Source organism: Thalassophryne amazonica, chromosome 3, assembly GCF_902500255.1.
Source record: "Thalassophryne amazonica chromosome 3, fThaAma1.1, whole genome shotgun sequence".
NCBI lineage: Eukaryota > Metazoa > Chordata > Actinopteri > Batrachoidiformes > Batrachoididae > Thalassophryne > Thalassophryne amazonica.
Genome location: NC_047105.1, coordinates 108227968 through 108247929, shown reverse-complemented (window position 1 = coordinate 108247929; position 19962 = coordinate 108227968). Strand labels below are relative to the sequence as shown.

At 40.3% G+C, this 19962-nt stretch overlaps 1 protein-coding gene across 1 annotated transcript in view; it reads right to left on the bottom strand.

The window, feature by feature from the left end:
* phf20a (PHD finger protein 20, a) overlaps positions 1-16108 on the bottom strand; it is a 76426-nt gene extending 60318 nt beyond the window's left edge. Inside the window, exons 1-2 of the mRNA XM_034167609.1 lie at positions 15965-16108; positions 2116-2222 (exon numbers count right to left, since the gene is read on the bottom strand). Of these exons, the coding sequence (XP_034023500.1) occupies positions 2116-2198 (83 nt within the window). The 5' untranslated portion in view covers positions 2199-2222; positions 15965-16108. The remainder of the gene's footprint in view (positions 1-2115; positions 2223-15964) is intronic.
* Between the last annotated feature and the right edge of the window lie 3854 nt (positions 16109-19962).

Sequence of the window (19962 nt, the reverse complement as noted above, 5' to 3'; positions counted from 1 at the left end):
CCTCCCATCAGTGATATAAGAATTGGCTTCTTCCAAACAATCTAGGCCTGGGCGATTTGGCCTAAAAATAAAATCTCTGATTTTTTCAGAAAAAAATTTGACTTTCGATTTTTTACGACCCCCCCCACACACACTTTTTTTTTTTAAGAAAACATTTAGTACAAATGACAGATAACTCAAAACAAGTTTTGCTTTTATTTTATCAAAAATGGGCCATACTAAAATACGAAATGGGCGAGATGAGGACTGATAATGATGAAATGGGGGTAAAATGTAATGAAATGGTGCAGAGTGAACCAGACTGACTCCAAATAGTTACCTTTATTTAATTGTTTAGCTTTTGTTTTTTATGAGCTGTGCTCACTACATGTAGTATGGGCAGGTGCATCATCTGGCGTTCGAGAGATGAAACTTCAATTAATGGGTCAGTCTGCTCCATTTCGTTAAGTTTTACCCCATTTCGCTATTATCAGTCCCCATTTTGTCCCATTTATCTAAAAAAGTACTTAACTGAATCATATCTGGTGTCAGTCTGCTCCATTTTGCTACGTTTTAACCCCCATTCCCTTATTATTAGTCCCCATTTCGCTAAAAAATAATTAAATAAAAGTAATTAATTGAATCATATTTGGAGTCAGTCTGGCTCAATCTGCCCCATTTCGTTACTTTTTACCCCCATTTCGGCAAATGATTCCACCAGAGTAAGCTGCGTTTTACAGGAGTTTGTGCTCTTGTTCCCTCGTAAAGTGTGGAATTTCTCCCTCGCAGATGGATGCCTCCGTTATAGATTCTGGAATAAGTTTATTCTGCGGCTGTGTTCTGTTGCAATGGACTTTAGACAAACTTTGTAGCATGCAGTCACTTGTTCCACATCTGTCACAGCAATCCCAAACCACTAACAAAACTCGCTCTTCTTTAGTGGTTAGCCATGTTTATTATTGTGTGAAGGAAACGGGATGAAGAGGGGGGAGCTACGGAAGTTCCTGGGGACAAAAAGGTGTGCCGCAACAAGAGGAGAAAAAAAAAAAAGAACAAATTTTTTTAAATCGTCCGCAACAAAAAACGCAAATTAATCGATATATCGCCCAGTCTTAATACAATCATGCAATCGTACCCCACACCAGGTGCAGCAGTGCCCCCCACCCCCAAAGAAACATTAATCCACATCTAAAAACTTCATAGTTACTACTCACTTTCATTGGCATCTTAAGTTCAGATGTCACCTTTACCTGAAAAGAACACAACTGACTTTCGTTTCCAAATAACCTGGAGTCAGTTTGCGTGTGTCAAAGTGACTGTTTCAAGCACTGTACAAAAAACAGAACAAAAAAAACCACAGCATTTCTACTTCCCATCTGGTCCTTTCTGTGTGGAGTTTGCATGATCATGATCTCCCTGCATCTGCTTGGGGTCTCTGCCCCCCCCCCCCCCAAATACATTTATTTTAGGTAAATTGGTGACTCTTAATTGACCACAGGTGTCAGTGTGAATGAGTTTGTATCAATGTGGCCCCATGATAGACTGCTGTGCTGAGCACTACCATAGGTTCCACCTACCCTGTGTCTGTTAATTGGAATGAGAAATTCCTTTATTTTTGGATTTTCCATATCCTCCAAACTCATTCTGATTTGGGGTAGTTACTGCGTTGCTTTGGTGTATATTGTTTAAATTTCCTGAAGCAGCATCATTGGACTCAATTTCTGTAGTTCAATGATGAAATTTCTTCTAGGGATACAAATCATTTAAATTATCAACTAATCTGCTTGATTTATAAATTAGTTGATTATTCCATAAGTTCTCATAAAACAGTGAAAATTTCTCAGTGTTTCTCGAAACAAGATGATGTCCACAACTCAAAGATATTCTATAAGACTGGAATAAAGAAACCAAAAACATTCACAGTTAAGAAGCTGAAATTAGAGAATTTGGTTCCAAAAAAAAAAAAAGATGAATCAATTGTCCAAATAGTTGCCAATTAATCAATCACTGTAGCTATAATTCACCCTTTTTAAACAATGTTTGAGTGTTACAGAAGAAAAAGCACAGCCCCACTCACAAAAGAACACGAGTGAACAGTGACAGAGATGGCGAGAGATGAATGAGGCCACGACTCACCAGTTTTTGAGGCTGTCTCTGGCCTCCAGCTGAGCTCCCACCTCAAATGTTATCCCTCTTCTGTTAGGGGGCGTCTTACTCATACTGCTCACATCAAGGCTCCCTTCCTTTAAAAACATACAGATTAAAACTCACATGACCTTATCAACACTACTGAGAAAGACATAAAATTTTAAATCAAACAGGGCTGCAGCTATCGATTATTTTAGTAATCAAGTGTTCTATCAATTAATCGAGTAATCGGATAAAAAGTACTTTTGCGTTTTTAAACAACATCAATCCAGGGCTCTCCCTAAGCAATGGCACAAAGTCACTGCGCAAAGTGTTGACATTTTGCTGAAATAGCGATGGGATGTGGCTTTCTGTTTTGTTTTCTCCAACTTGTAAAATTTAACCATTTTTAAGTTTTTTTTTTTTTTTAAAGGTTGATGAACTGGGTCCCTGTGTGATTTTTTTTTTTTATCCCTCTTTCACTGCAATTCACCAGATGCATTTCAGCTGGAGGTTTTTTCAGTTTTTTTTATTATTATTATTTATTTAAGTTACCGTGTTTGTGAAGCGTTGTGTGTTGCCCAAAAAAGCAAAAATTAAAAAGCGAAACACTCTGAGTCTGAGGTTAACACAGAAAGAGTGGACTTCTGCTGTTTGTCAATGTAGCCGGGGACGGAGCTGTGACTCGTCTGGTCTGACGACCCATCACACCGGGCAGAGAGACAGCAGCCGTCCGCCGGGTCAATAGTCCCTCCCCACGTAGAGCGGACCGTGTGTTTTTTTAAAAATAGACAAACACACTGCTTTGCTTTAAATGCACAGTAAGACTATTTCAGATGATCAGCGTGAACCATCTTTCTCTTAAAAGGTTTTATTTTACTCAGTGTGTCACGTTGGAATGCGGTAGCTATTGCTGCTAATTTGATTAGCTGTTATGCTCTAGTCTTCTTCTGTTTTTTGTTTTTTTTTCCTGGGGACATTGCAGCACCACACACAGGCCTGGCATATGTACTGCAACTTTAAACAAAGCTGAGGCACAGAATTTGCCTCAAACATTTTTTGTAATCAAATTATTCAAGTTACTCGACTAATCGTTTCAGCCCTATTTCCCATAATGCCTTAGTTTTGGCATGTGTGTCTGTAAACACTCAAACCTTGAAATTTAGTGCATAACTTTAAAGTTAAAATATATAGCTGATATTTTCACTTTGTAAAAACAACAGAGGTGACATTAATTTCGATAACTTGTCAGGAATGAGTTTGTTTAAAATTTTAACCATGAGTCAAAACTGCTGCAAGACTGCATGGCTGTGAAAATAAATGATTTTTTTTTTCTTTTCTTCTCTTTTTTCCTTCTTCTCAGTGAAGCTGGTAGGGTTTCTCTTTATTTTACTTTTAGAGTCTGTCTTGACATCAGACTGTTCTGTAATAGAGTGGCACGCACCGCACTCGCGCAGTGTGCACGTGCACTAAAGGCCCCCTGACACGAGCATGCCTTTGACTCACGCACGAGCACGACCTGTATCGTGCTGGGAAAATAAACTCGTCTTTAACGGGTGCAGACAGGACGCAAGAGAGGCACCGGTGCGTGCTATTGCACACAGAGAATTTTGAAATGTTCAAAAAAAAAAAAAACTCTTTCATGCATAAATGGCATGCTACATGGTGCCATCTAATTGTCAACACGATGTGCAGCTCATTAAGTGGAGTAAAAAAGTGAACACAGTGAGTGGTGACGTCAGCGGATCGCATCAGAGCGCAGCTTGTCTGAAGGAATATAACAAGAAGTTAAATTTCTCAAACATACTTTAACAGCTGCACACAAGAAGGAAAGAACACACAACTGTTTTACCAAGCCATGACAATGTAAACATGTCAAATAATTTGCTTTTTAGATGGCTCAAAATGCTTTCTGCAGCTTGTTAGGCACGAGCGCGAACAGCTGAAGCTGGAGCAGTCCTCTGTGATTCAGGAAGTGATTACAGCCGTTTTCAATGGCCAATTTGCAGAGCAAATGATTAATCCAACACGAAATAATTGTTTTATAAACAGCGTACAGCGCGTGGCAGGCGGCAGAACAAAGAATGCCGTCCAGCTGGGAACACAGCAGGTGGGATCATCACGACGACGTGCGTGCTTGTGCATGAATCAAAGGCATGCTCGTGTCAGGGGGCCTTTAGTTTTTTTTCAGTGGAAAGCGGCTGCTCTTTTTTCCGTGACTGCATCAAAATTAACAGTTATCACTTAAAAAAAATGATATCACACTTATGTAAGCTTTGTAATTAATCTGTGGTTCCATTTTTAATGTTGGCAGCATTCAAGTGTGCGTTGAGATGTTTTCCTCCAAGAAACGCTGTCGGAAACACTCGTAAATGTTCTGATTTCAGTGCGACATGTCCTTTAAAACATAGAAGAATGGAAATAATGCATGACGCTATCCAGCCCCAAAATCTCAAAGTGTGTCTCGGTACCTTAAGTATTTCGAATTCTGTTCTGCTGTTTTTTTTCATAAAAGCCTCTCTGTTCACTGTCACAGAGGCTTTATCGTTCTTAGCCTCTGATATGATTGATCCCACAGCAGACAGCATTGATCGAGTCAGCTGTGCACCTGCCTCTGTATGCTCGGAGCCAGCGTGCCTCCTCCCCAGACGGCGCGGCCATCACTGCGCCCTGCACGGGCTGTGGTCCCACCAAGACGAAACAAAAAATGCAGAGATTGTCCTTTGGTCATTTGGCTTTGTGTAACGCTTGCATTTTGTCATGGTTTGTGTCATCTGGATGTATACAGGATAAAATAAAAAGCTGAAGTTGTTCATGTGAAATTTCCCGCAAAAGCAGGTTTGCGCGTCAATAGAGTCCCACCAAGTCTCCCATGAAAACATCATGAGACTACACTATAGCGGCGCTAGATGGCAGCATAACAGCATGGTGCCATTGTTCCATTGTCTGCGGAGACCCCTGTACTTAAATGTAACCTGTGGACTTCAGAACTACAAAATCTACAACGCCAGTAACAGAACTGAAATCGTCCAACACTAACTTTACTTATGTCTGTGAAGACTAAGGCTTCTTTTGAAAATGTGAGGGGCAGATTCTTTTTGATGAAAAGAAGCTTCTCTGCATTATCAGCTGTGAGACTGTTTCTGTTTAACAGCCTTTCACTCTCCACACTATTTTTAACTTTTAATTAAATATCTATTGTAACATACACAAATACATACCATAAATGTTTTTCCCTCCAAAAGGTGGAACATGTAAATATTGAGGAGCACAGCATTGCACGCATGGTGTCTGCTCAACACGGAGGGAAAACTGAGTAATTTTAACTTTTTTTTTCTTTGTGGATCATGGGATAATTTCATTGCGTGCAGACAGAATCGCCTGATGTCTGTGGTAACTGTGACGTTAACAAGGCGCAGTGACTCAACTTGTGGCGTAAAGTGTGGCCCGTGGGGGGGGTTCCGCTGATAATGCCACAAACACCCAACAAACGGATTACACCTGTAGCAGACTGAGCTGGTCTTGCATCGGCCCGGACAGCCACAGCAGGAGCTGCAACTCAGCCACCTGATGGACAACCTCCGCCGCTAAAACCATGATCTAACAGAGCAACTGTGGCGCAAAGTGCGGTGTCAAAGAGGAACTTTTTTCAGCTACAACAAGGAATTAAATTATTTTCAGATGTTTTCCAAAATCAGGAGGCTTTATGTGGAAAATTTTTCTTCAGGATGTGATGATAAATTCTACTGAAATGAACAAATAAGATTTTATATTTATTCCGTGTGTGAATTTACTCTACATGAGGAGCGCGGCTTTCAGCCAATCAATGGACAGCACTAATGGACATATTTCGACTTATCAGTAAATCACAAAAAGCTCGTAAAAATCCATAAATTAGCCGCATCATGTTGAAACCGCAGTAGGGCTGCAGCTATTGAATATTTTTGGAATCGAATATTCTATCGATTATTTTGTCGATTAATCGGTTAAAAAGTACCTTTGTGTTTTTAAACAATATCAATAGTGGCAGGGCTCTCCCTAAAGCAGTGGCACAATGTTGCTGTGCCATCATGCAGATTTTTAAGTTTAGGATGTTCCCTCTCTCTGTTTTGCCAGGTTATTAATTTTTTCATATTAAGAGTTTTAGAGCTTTGCCAAACCATAAGCCCAGGGAGTCTGTGAAATCTTCAGTGTGCATTCTTTTTTTCCTTCTTATTGCATATTTAATTTGCACTTTTTATTACTGTGATTTATTCAGTGTTTAGTGTATAGAGGGTTTTCAATCACGTGACTGATTTGCTGCAGGACAGGTGCCGTCTCCATTCTGAATTACAAGGAGGCTGGCGCCTGATAGAAAAATGGAGAGATTGTACGGTTATTACGATGCTTTAAGTCCTCGAGATAAAGCTATTTATCGCGATAGATGTGTAGCAGTTGGTTCAGTGGATCCGTATCTTGTATCTGATAGTGAATTTAGTGGTGATGTAACGAACTGTCGACAGTGTCACACTGCGATACTGTGAACTAGGAAGCTGCCGACCAGGTCAGCCTCGCCGGCCTCCTGCAGAGCATCACAGCGGAGCTCTGAAAGTGGAGGTCGTCTTGAAGTCCTGAGCGATTTCTCTCACCAGGCACTAGAAGGGCAGCTTACGGATCAGCAGCTCGGTGCTCGAGGACCACCAGTGCAAATAAGCATCCATATTGGAAGTGTTCTTGTGTTATCCTCAGCGGTATTTTTATGTATTCTTATTTAATTTTATTGCCAAATAAAATAAGATAAAATTCTGGTAACAGTGGATTTCTGGTAGTGACGGATCTCTTTCAGCGCCACGGTGCCGTGAGGCTTCTTCACACCGACGTTGAAGCTTCTGCAATTGTTTGCCAAATGCACGTAGCGTATCACAGCAGCCACCGCGTTGTAATCCAGAATGGCCGCAGGACACAAAATGACGTGACCGATACGTCATATGAAAACCCTCTATATTTATACATGCTGTACAGAGTGTAGCTCAAACCAAAGTCAAATTCATTGTTTTCTGTGGATGCTTGGCGAATAACAGAGCCTTTGAAAAACAGTTGCAGCGTTTCCACAAAAGCTGCCTGTTGATAAAAACTCTTACCAAATCTGAATTAAAGCTTTTTTTTTTAATCATTAAACATGACTCATTTAAAGTGCGCATCCTTTCGCTTCATCTGTAGAGGTGGAGAACGGCTAGTAGAGCAAAACGTGTTTTTTTTAAATATATACAAACACACTTTCACTTTAAATGCACAATAAGTCTGTTTCAGACGACTGCGCAGACCTTTTCTCTTAAAATGCTTTATTTTACTTAGTGTGTGTCTTTGCAAACTTGTAGCATCGCCTGCTACATTGATTAGCACTATGGTCTTCTTCTGTGTTTTTTGTGTGAGCGTTACAGCGCCAAATACAGGTCTGGCGTATGTACTACAGCTTTAAACGAAGCAAACATTTTTTGTAATCGAATTACTCGATGAAACGTTTCAGCCCTAAACCGCAGTGTTCAAAATGTATGAAAAAAGTAGCAGCTTATAGTCTGGAAATTTCAGAATGTGGTAGTGCGTGAAAATCCACCGTTGAGAGGTTGACATCATGCTGCTGTAAAGGGGTATCGGGTGTCATAGTATCAGATAAGTTTTATGATTACAAGTACAAGTAAATGAATACGTATCGGGCCGATACTGGTATCAGCATCCCTAATTATTACTTCTATTTTGTAATTTGACTTTTAAATGGACCACAATGGAAATAAGCATTTTCACTTTCTTGTGTTATCCATGTATTTTTAACGCATTTACAATTATATTATGTATTTACATTGAACTTACTAAATAAAATCACGCACACATGCTTTTATATACATGATTTACTGCCCCCTGCTGGATATATATATATATATATATATATAAATCGTATTAACATTTTGTTTTGGCGCTATTCATCCTTGACCCAAAATGCATAAACATACCAAACAGCAAATATCAACATGCCCCCCGCCCCCCAAACGGGAAATTTTGAAAAAAAAGAAGTGCAATTTGGTGCTGTCTGAGAGCACTTTGGTCAGTTTTTCTTGGTTTAAAACACAGTGGTATTTGACTCTGCTACTGGAACAAAATGTGGCTCAAGTTCATTAAAATGTATTTACTATCTATATGTATTATCTGTAATGTTTCCACAAATGGACTATCTGCATTAAGAGACTAATTCTGTTTTCATCATTTTCATTCTACATTCATCAAATTCTAAGTGCGTTTTAGAAAATAATTCAATAATTACACTCTTTCAGCTTTTAGTCAATAATACGAGGTCTATCCATAAATTAACGGTCCTTTTTATTTTTTTCAAAAACTATACGGATTTCATTCATATGTTTTTACGTCAGACATGCTTGAACCCTCGTGCGCATGCGTGAGTTTTTCCACGCCTGTCGGTGACGTCATTCGCCTGTGAGCACGCCTTGTGGAAGGAGTGGTCCCGCCCCCTCGTCGGATTTTCATTGTCTGGAAATGGCGGAATGAAAAGGACTTTTTTTCCATCAGAGTTTTTTCAGAAGCTGTTAGAGACTGGTACCTGGAAACCATTCGAAAAATTTGGACATGTCTATCTCGGCTTTCAATGCTTACCAGTCCAGTAAGTATCAGTGAAATTGTGGAGAGCTGGACATGTCCAAACCTGTCCTTTGACATGCCGAAACGGAGGTGTTCCTTTGTCTCGCTTCCAAAGCGAATCGGTCGTGACGCACGAAGCCTCCGCGCGGCTTTCCATGACAAAGTCTCTTGTTAAAAGTGGAAAATGGCTGATGTCCAGCTCTTGTGATAACCAGAGAAAGAGCACACGACGGTCTCGTATCCACAGAGCCATCCGTTTAGAAATGGTCCGGTGGCTTGTGCCGCGTCGTCGCAGCTCGGAGCGCGGCCCACCGAGCGTCCTTAAAGCTGTACTAACAGACCTTATTCTCTGTGAAGCCCGTAAAATTTTCACCGAAAGCCAGATAAATTTTTAGAATGGTTTCCAGGTGCCAGTCTCTAACAGCTTCTGAAAAAACTCTGATGGAAAAAAAGCCCTTTTCATTCCGCCATTTCCAGACAATGAAAATCCGACGAGGGGGCGGGACCACTCTTTCCAAGGCGTGCTCACAGGCGAATGACGTCACCGACAGGCGTGGAAAAACTCACGCATGCGCATGAGGGTTCAAGCATGTCTGACGTAAAAACATATGAATGAAATCCATATAGTTTTTGAAAAAAATAAAAAGGACCGTTACTTTATTGACAGACCTCGCACACTTAAAGACATGATAACTATAGGGTACCGCAGTCTTGTTTGAACTACGTGATATATCCACTTAGGAGGACCTCAGCTCCGTTTCGCAATATATACAAACCATAATTTCACTCAGATAAATTGTGTACTGTTTTGTTTTCGGCTGCAATTAGCGAAGCAGTTGCGAAAGTTTTTTTTTTTCCCCAGTGTAGAACAAAAGGCGAGAAGGTGGGAGACATTGTGCCGATAACTGTTAGCCTACACAGCTAACCAGAGTAGCTCCATTCTTTCAGCTGCAAAACTGCCTCAACACGTTTTTGCTCCGGATCAAACAAACCGCAACACATGCCCACTTTCCCAGCGCATCGTCACTTTTTCCTTTGTATTTTCACTTTCTTTGCATGCACTTTGCCCAAAAACCCTTTGAAAATGCTGTGGTTGGTCCCCCAATTATGTCATATTTTACTCCTTTAGCGCCCGCCCTCAAACGAGACTGCGGTATCCAATTGCCAATGTAAAGGCAAATTCCACCACCAAACCAACTGAATTCTAAATAAAGTGTTGTTGTGAAATACCATCAACAGAATGCAGCGCATTCAAATGCGACCAGTTGTAATATAAATAATAAAAACCATAACCAGTAAATATGCCTGTACAGTATTTATCACAGTGCTTTGATTTTACCTCAAATATATTGTCATTTTTGAATGGTTTATCTATTAAAGAGTAAAAATTGAAAATAAAGCAATTGTAAGCAATGACAGATGTTGCTGTAGGAAGTATTTTAGCCATAAAGTCAAGTGAGAGGGGGAAGTATTAGCTTTTTAAATAATTAAAAGACACTGGACTCATCAAGAGGATTTAGTCCTGCTATAACGAACTGATGCAGAAGGCGGCAGCAATGCAACAATAAGGATGCCGGCTGCAATTAAATTCCACAGAAGAGAGGGGTGCGTTTGATTTACTGCACAGGGACATGTTTTGAAAGGACCGTGTTTTGTGTCAAAATAAAGCCATTACATATACAAAAATTTTAAGTTAATGGTTTTATATAATGATATAAAGACTTCATATAGATGAACAACGCAGGCAAGATATCATCAGTAGCCTGAAGCAGATCTACAGCACAGCTCTCCCAGGCGAGTTAAAGTTTTTGAGCTTTCAGTTTGGGCTGCTGTCCCACCTCATGTGATCAATTTCCATCTATGACGTCACCCTATCCCATGCCAGTTGGCTACAGCGATGGGTTAACGTGCAGATAAGGAAATGGCTAGGATTACCCAGGTGAGTCAGCAGCATTGGCCTGTACAGCAATGGAGCCCTCTCATTGCCAATTTCAAGCCTGGTGCTGGAGTACAAATGCTCTAAAGCAAGACTTGAAATAACCCCACAGAATCCTGGAATCCTCTCATTAGAGGTGCTGCTTCCACTTTAGCCACAGGAAGAAAGTGGAGGCCAGGTGCAGCAGTGGCACAGACAAAGGCTGCTATAAAACACCGGATTATAGTGGGCCAAGTCCAACATGGCAAAGGGCTACTACAGCTGAACACTGATGACTAGTGGTTGATGAGGTGCGCCACCAGGAGGAAGCGAACAGATGTGCCAGAGCGGTGTCCCAAGCCAAGCAAGGCCACTGGATGAGGTGGGATGGTGTTAAGAGGAAGATCACTTGGAGTGACCTGTGGAACACTGAGTCAAATATGTTGAACTTAACCATCAGGGCCACATATGACATCCTGCCCTCTCCAACCAATCTACATCTCTGATTTGGAGAGGATCCGGCCTGTCTCCAGTGTCTTCCCCCAGCAACCCTGAAACACATCCAGGTGGGATGCGAGACCAGTCTTATCCAAGGCAGACACACCTGGTGCTACAACCAAGTGCTGAAGTGCCTGGCTGCAGCACTGTAGAGCAAGAGGGTAACCATCAACGCCATGCCCCTAGAAGCCCAGACTACCTTCTGGCAACCAACATCTTTCATCCGCAAAGTGGAAAAATGGCTGACCAACCGATTGCCTCCAGATGCATGTCCATACAATGCAGCTCGGGATTGGGAAATGCAGGTAGACTTAAATCAGTGTCTCACATTCCCAATTCTTCTGCTCAGCGCAGATCTTTGTGGAAATGTGACATCATTTTGTAGCGCCCCAACTCGCCGGGAGACAACAGTGGCGCACAAGGGATGAAGGTGTTTTCACATCCCTTCTGCATACTGGCAAATTTTTAGGATGCACAACGGACTCCCAAATGACACAGTCCTTGAGGAGCGGTTTATTCCCGGAAGTAACATCATACTTCTTGCCAGCATTATAACAGAGTAACAGCCCGTTACGCCGCTGCATGAAAAAACTACGCTGCAAATTGGCCATGATGTTTTTGAGAGTGTGTAGCAGGAAAATGATAATTTCTCTATGTTGATTGTACCTGGCTAACTTACATGTATTCAGGCAAATATAAGTGCTGAAGCAGAGCTTTGGCATGTTTTGACCAATGGTGGCACAGTTCCACTAATCCCCTAGCCACTAATTAGCAAAGCTAACTTTTTTGTTAGCGGATTAGCTTTTCAGCTAACTTCAAAAGCCATCAGTGGACCAATTAGCTTCCGCTAAATTTAGTTCCGTTAATTTAGTCCGTTAACATTTTTTTTGTTTTGTTTTTTTACATAGTTGGTAACGGTGAAAAACATTTATAAACCCTAAAATCATACACGTTGGCTCCTGTCTGCTAAGTATTTTGCAGCAGTCAGGCAGCCGAGAGGAGCGGAGCTCAACTCTATCCTAGCAGAAGGGGCCTGGCTGCCAGGCTGCTACAAAAAGAAAAGAACAAAAGCCATTTCTCTTCACAGCATACAGTGGTCCAGCTGAGGCCGAAGTCCTCAAAGGGTAAATGAGTTTGACTTATGGTTTTGATTTATAAACCAAATTAATCCAGATAGTTTAACTACATTAATGTCAAGTCTGTCATTTGTACAAAGTGAAAATATACCACATATCTTTAAAATAATGTTTTGAACATTAACACACAAACCGGCACCAAAATGCATTATGGATAAACTGAGCCTCCAATCACTGATTGGTTGATTCATTATATGTAAAAACCAACACACAAGTTAATGTGTTTGTTGGTTTTTACAGATAAATGTGGATTTGTAAAATATGTCCTTTTTTGTTTCATTTGTTGATAAAGGCATTTGCAAAACTGAAACTTGTTCAACCTTCACTCACTTCTGAGTTTTCCTAGTTTGGGCAGGAGCTTTGGAGCTATTGATAATCTCCATTTTCAAATTCTTGACCACCTTAAAATCCTTACAAATGTGTTTTGACTTCAAGATTAATTTCTGATTACTGTACATTTTGAAGTTAAAAAAAAACTTTTCTTACATCAGAAAACTTGTAATAAGTTTTAATTTAAAAAAAAGATTCCTCAGAAATCTTTGATGTTCAACTGTAAATTAAAGTGATAACATATCTGTTGTTGAGATAACTGCTTGGTTAACATAAGGAACCTTGGGCATTTATTTTTAGATGAAATAACATAAAAAGTAATGTGTACATTAAATAAAAATAAATATAAAACAGTGATGTGATGTTTTCTTTGATTACTTGATAATTAAAAAATGTAAATAAAAACTGCAAGTTATTTAAAAGTTGAGACTTTTCTCGTAGTTACAGCAGCAGCAATTAAAAAAAATGTGTACCATTATTTGGTAAAAATAAATAGGTCGAACATTTTATGAATAGAAATGGCTCACTGAGTTCAACAATGACTGATTTAACTTCCTGCAGCTAAAAGCTAACGGTAGCTGAAAAACTTCAGCAAAGCACTAACATCACATATTTTCAATTACTCACTCACCTCAGACAAATTTTTGTCTGTGGCTCAAACTCATTCCTGTGGTTATGACTCGCAGAAGGAGTTAAACTCGTCTGTAGGCTAACGGCGTTAGCCTTTTTAGTAGCTGGAAGCTTCACCCATTAGCTCCGCATAATGTATCATTGCTGGAAGAAATATACAGCTCATAACTTTTAATGTCCACAACAAAGTAAACTGGTAGGAGAACCATCGCACTGTCCCCCAAAATATGACTTAATCAACTCCCAAAATAAGTTGGTTCCACTCCTCCAGCCAATGCAAAGGAGTCATATCGGGTTATTTGGTCACGTGACTTTTAGTCAGGATTCTGACATTTTGCTGACTGGCTGAGACACGCAACTCTCTGATTGGCTGCAGCCTTTGTTTACAATGTAGCACTGGTACCACAGTCTCTGGAGGAGTGGAACCAACTTACATTTTCGGCGGTTACACCACAGCCAATCACAGAGCATGGCGTGATAGCCAATAGCGGCCGACGTATCAGATGGAGCAATCACAGCTATGTTTTCAAAAACACGCTTCCAGTCTCTTTGTATAAGAGACTCTGGTACCAGTGCTACTCCCAAAAGAAAATAACACTTCTTCTTTGGAGATTATTGGCGGCTTGCAAACCAACACGGCGCATTACTGCCACCAACTGTTTGGGCATTGAATTCAATGGAACTGAATGAATGGATTCTGACTTATCAAAAATATCCTGGAAACATTTACCACAGGAGTAAAACCCCAGATTTCAGGTAATTTCCGGTAATTTCAGGTAAAACCTTTCGTCACTGTATGTAAAAAGTTCTAATCAAGTTCATTCCAGAGCTATTTGGTATACAAACTGATGAAGAAGGCCCTTTATAAACCCATAAAGCAAAAGCATCAGGAAGGCCCTCTAACAGGGCGCTGCCTTAAGTGCTCCCCTGAACTCCACAGCTTTTTAATTAGATTTTTCAATCCTATTTACTAAAAAACCCTGGTGAGAACCTTGGATGTTGCACTGAGTTCTCCTATATTCACAGGTGGTGGTCGCACACAGAATGTGTCATTCATACCATCCTGTCACGCCAGCTCTCCACTTTTCAGACTACTTGTCAACCATAATGCTGTGCAGAGAAGAAATGAAGCCACAAGACAAGTTGCACTCACTTCTTAAAAAAAGAAAGAAAAAAAAAGCAAAATTTCAACCCACTGCAAGGGAAAAAAAAAAAAACAAAACAAAAACAAGACACATTTGAACCCACTGCAAGGATCTCAGACCCAAGGACATACACAACTGGAAATATAAAGGTCAGCCCTAATTAACCACTAAGTCTGATGCAGAAATTGGGCAAACTCATGGGCTTTTTTCCCCTCACATATTAGAGACAGATTTTTATATATATATATATATATATAAAGTCTTCTGGTCAGCCCCTAATTAAAATACTCTTAATAATAATGGGGATGTATTGGGATGGCATCAGTTTCCACATCAGACTTACAGAGCGGTTAATTGGAGCTGACCAAATATAAACTCATCAGGTAGCATTTTTCAGCAAAGCTGCACGAATGGTTACAATGCCCTGCATACAGCCTGAGAGGTGGTGCGCCCCTCACAGAACCATTTCTCAGCTAGCAAATGTAGTAACATCCTTCCCACACATTCACAGACCAAAAAAAGCAACCAGTCATGTTTTTGTATAAGCTTCAGGTTTAACATTATTTATAATGTGAAAATCTTTCTTTCACCAGGCGTGGGGCTCGACATAAATGGGTTCATAGTCATGCAGGGAGGGATACCGGATATATTGACATGACTCACTACACGTGTTTTCGGAACCAGGTGACATACACAACAGAAAACAACGCCACCACATTTTGAATGATCCATCTGCTGCAGACACGACGTCAAGGCCATCAACAAGTCATATTTAGTAACGTGACCTTTATCAAATAAAAAATAATAATAAAAAGATTTTATGGCCACCTCAAAAAAATGCCGTCAGACGAGGCATAAACTGGGAAACAGGCAGCTGGTTCTATTCGGTCCGCAGCAATGATAATAAATATATACAGGAAACGTCATCATAATGGTTATAATTTTAAGGGAAAACGCATCAGTTTAAGTTTATATATATATACACACGTTAGAGAAAATATAGTAACACCGACACACTGGCGTGTATTTAAGTGTGGTCCTCCTCTGACCACTTTTATTGTGCGACGTTTTATAATCGGCGGGTGTGGCGTGAGACAAACAAACGAAAAGGTCACGCTTCAGGAGAACGTGAATGGCCAGGAGAGCCTGCTGTGGGCGGGACGCCTGCATCTGAATGGCCACCAAGCTGTCACTCACTCGGGTTTCTTCAGGGCCTCGCGCGGAGCCTACCTCTTACTTTTTCCTGCTGCGAACGAGCGGCGGAGCAAACTGCCAAAAAAAAAAAAAAAAAAAAAAAAAAAAAACGAGCGGCGTGGAAACACAAAGCGGCGAACTTCCGCAACTGAGACCCTTTAAAATAAACAACAGCAAGACTCCACAGTGATTATAAATAAGAGCCGACGAGCAAAGCTCCAGCGGGGATGACGGTGTATGTTAGCTTACTCCGTCACGTTTGTTTTGAAGTCAGAAAGCCGACATGCGGCACCACGCTGCAGCCACAAAACGGGCCTGCTTCAACACGCCGCCACTTACAAAACACGCTCCCACATGTGACCGAAAACATTACATATCCCTACCTGTTTTCCAGTCACTCTTTGTCCAGTCTGGTGTTAAATGTTTGAAATAAACCGGTTGGAATGTGGGTACCACCGCCTGTCCGCTCCAGATCACGCAGCTGAATTTGCTTTTTATTTTTTTTATTTTTCCTCCACCGGCGCGGGCTGCTCAGCGCTGTAATGCGCATGCGCAAACTATCCCCGAGTCATGCTGCTTAACCCCGCCTCCAAAGAAATCTGTAGTTTACGCCTAAAATCTCACATTTAATGATTGTTTTTATCACTCATTAATATTTGATATATCTGTTATAAGGTAAATGTTTTAAACGGGACCAAGACCTGAATTAAAAAAAATGCAATGCAACGTGTATTTGAAGATTACAGACTACAACCTACAGTCTATGACGCAAACATACCTACACAAAAGTTCTATAAAACGTGAATAAATTACATGTGGCTTTAATTGACGTCAGAAGTTAAAGGATAAACAAGTGTCTGTTCTTATACCTTATCATCTAGCGCCACCTACCGTCCACTTATACCCGCTTACTCCATTAAGGGAAAACACTGCTCTTTAAACTCATGAAAAAAAAAAACTGCAAATTATTAAATTAAACGGCGAGACTCTGTCGCCGAAGTTGCCGGTGTTCTCTGTTCTGTCAATCCCGCAAATCTCGCAAAATCTCGCATGATCTCAGAGAGGCGGCCCCGTGAGATTTCTCATGGATGGTTGTAAGAGGCTGTGTTTGAAGGTGGGATTGAATATAGTATTTCATATTGCTTTTAAAAAAAATCAGTTTTATTATCAAGTATATGAAAATAAATAAAAAGATTCCTATTAAACAGGTTATTGTAAGAGACTCAGACAAAATTTAACAGAACAGTTAGAATATTTGAAACAGTAAATCCTCAGTACCCCACCTCCTGAACACAGTTTATTTAAGCTTAAACTCACAGCAAATATTTAGGGAATAACCCTGTTGTGTCTGATGATTTACAGATGTTCATGCTGGTTATACAGTTGCAAATTGAGCTTTAGTAAGATAGGTAGGTATGCGACTTTCTCTCGCTCTCAGCTAACAATATTGTGCATGCATGCACAATTGCGCGGAGGGCTGGCCTGTCGACAGGAATGACATCTCATCAGAAAACCGGTCAGGGCGCGGAGTAATACATCTAAATGTGAAACAGTCAAGTATTTTGTCATCGTTACCCCGATATTATACGGCCCAAAATCTCACATGATTAACCAATCAGATTTGCGGAAAAAATGTAATTGGATTAGAATAAAGGATTATTGTCTGAGCGCAAGGTCTGTATGGGAAAATATCAGACCGAGGTGTTGACAGTACAGAGGTCTGAGATTTTCTTTTACAGACCTAACAAGAGAGGTTAACAATTCGCTTATTATATGGCTATATTGCAGATATATATATATATATATATATATATATATATATATATATATATACACACACGAGGTCTATTAGACAATAAACCGACCCTTTTATTTATTTTTTTTAACTATATGGATTTGAATGACATGCGATTACACCAATCATGCTTGAACCCTCGTGCGCATGAGTGAGTTTTTTCACGCGTGTCGGTGACGTCATTTCCCTGTGGGCAGGCCTTGAGTGAGATGTGGTCCCGCCCTCTCGGCTGAATTCCTTTGTTTCACACGCTGCTCGAGACGGCGCGCGTTGCTTTATCAAAATTTTTTCTGTACCTGTGAGGAATATCCGAGTGGACACTGTTCGAGAAATTAAGATGGTTTTCGGTGAAAAGTTTAACGGCTGATGAGAGATTAGGGGGTGTTTCTGTCACTGTAAGGACTTCCCACGGACCGGGACGTCGTGCAGCGCTTCCAGGCGCCGTCGTTGGCCTGTTTCAACCTGAAAACATCCTAATTTAAGGCTTAATTCACCCAGGACGTCGTGAGAGAACAGAGAAGATTCAGAAGAGGCCGGCATGAGGACTTTCCACTGTTTAAGGACATTTTTTAATGAAAGACGTGCGCAGACTGTTTAAGATGTGCACGCAAATTCGCCGAGTGGTTTCCGTGATGACTCGGCAAATCTGTGTGCGCCGCGACAGGAAAAACACCTCCGTGTTGAAAACCATTTTTAAAATTCAGGCGGCTTTTGATGGCTTTCAACAAGTGAGTAACTGAGAAATTGTTTAACAGCTTGGGCATGTTCCAACTTGCCCGTTAAGGTTTCCAACACAGAGGTGTTTTTCCTGTCGCGACCCCCCCGCGGTCGGGTCCGGCCCGACATGCGACTCTGCCCGCACGTTCTTTCATTACAAAATGTCCGTTAACAATGGAATGTCCGAATAAACTCCTCATGCCGACTTCTTCTGAAAGTTCTCTGTTCTCTGACGACTTACTGGGTCAACAGAGCCTGAAATGTGGAAGTTTTCAACTTGAAACGGCGAGACGCTGCCGCCTCAAAGCGCAGATCGCCGTCCTTACGGCGACACTACCAGACCAAAATCTCTCATCAGCCGTTAAAATTTTTACCGAAAACCAGCTGAATTTATCGAATGGTGTCCACTCAGTTGTGCCTTAGTTTTTGAAAAAAATTTTATCAAACAAAGCAGCAGTCTCTGAGCCATTCCTAAACAATGAAAAAACGACGAGAGGGTGGGCGACTCCTCACTAAAAGACTGCACACAGGCGAATGACGTAACCGACAGGCGTGAAAAAACTCTCGCATGCCCACGAGGGTTCAAGCATGTCTGATGTAATCACACGTGATTCAAATCCATATGGTTTTTGAAAAAATAATAAGGTCGGATACTTTTCTAATAGACCTCGTATATATATATATATATATATATATATATATATATACACACGAGGTCTTTTCTAATAGACCTCGTATATATATATATATATATATACACGTATATGTGTGTGTGTGTGTGTGTAGAATATTATATACATAATGGTTTCACAGCTCCCAAATCAGTTCCTAAGTTAAAATATGTCAACATCGCCCAAAGCTGGTGCTTTATTGAAAATTAACTTCTGCAAATGTCTTTATCTCTGTGAATTCTTGTATTGTTTAATAAAGCTTTTGCCATTTTCTGTATTTGAATAGCTCATCTTTACTGTCTGTCTTCACAGCCATCTCATTCTGCTGAAAAAAAAAAACTATTTTTGACACGTCTCTATAAATTTTAAGCAGCGGTGACAGTGGTGACAACCAGACTGAGGCTTTGGAAATGAAAGAAACTGATAATCTAATACAACAACTCAGAATTTTATTTTAAATTATTCTGTAGAACACTGGACACCTTGTTTTCATTCAAGAACAAAACTTTTGTTTTTAAATGATCATTTATAGTATTGTTGTTTTTAATTTTATTTACTCATTTATTTTAGTTTATTTGACATCTTAGTCAGTTTTTGTTAACTTGAAATAACATAGACTTTCCATTTGATTTGATGTATATAATAATATTTATACATGAAAAAGTGCATTCACAATACACATTCATCCACCCATTTTAAAATACCCACTTACTCCAGTTAAGGATCACAGAGGCTGGAGCCTATCCCAGCAGTCATAGGGTGCAAGGCAGGGTACACCCTAGACAGGACACCAGTCTGTCGCAGGACTTCTTCATAATACATATTCCACAAGTAAATTTCACCAAGGAAAGCATAAAAACGTCTTTCTATTGTGGTCCTCACAAGTACAATTCAAATGTTCAATTTGAATTCTGAAAGCCTAACAATAAAGTGACTGATGTAATCCATTTCAAATAAATACATTTATGACAGATTTCGACAGTGGTGACCTAAAAGCGAAAGGCACTGGGTTGCTCAAGAGGATTTTGTTGTGCGTGTGTGTTTTATTTGTCAGACTGAGGCAGAGGTTTTTGGTAAATGAAATAAATTTTTCCCCCCTCAAAATTCTACACACAATACCCCATAATGACAATGTGAATAAAGTTTTTTTTTTGGAGATTTTTGCAAATTTATTAAAAATAAAAACAAAGAAATCACA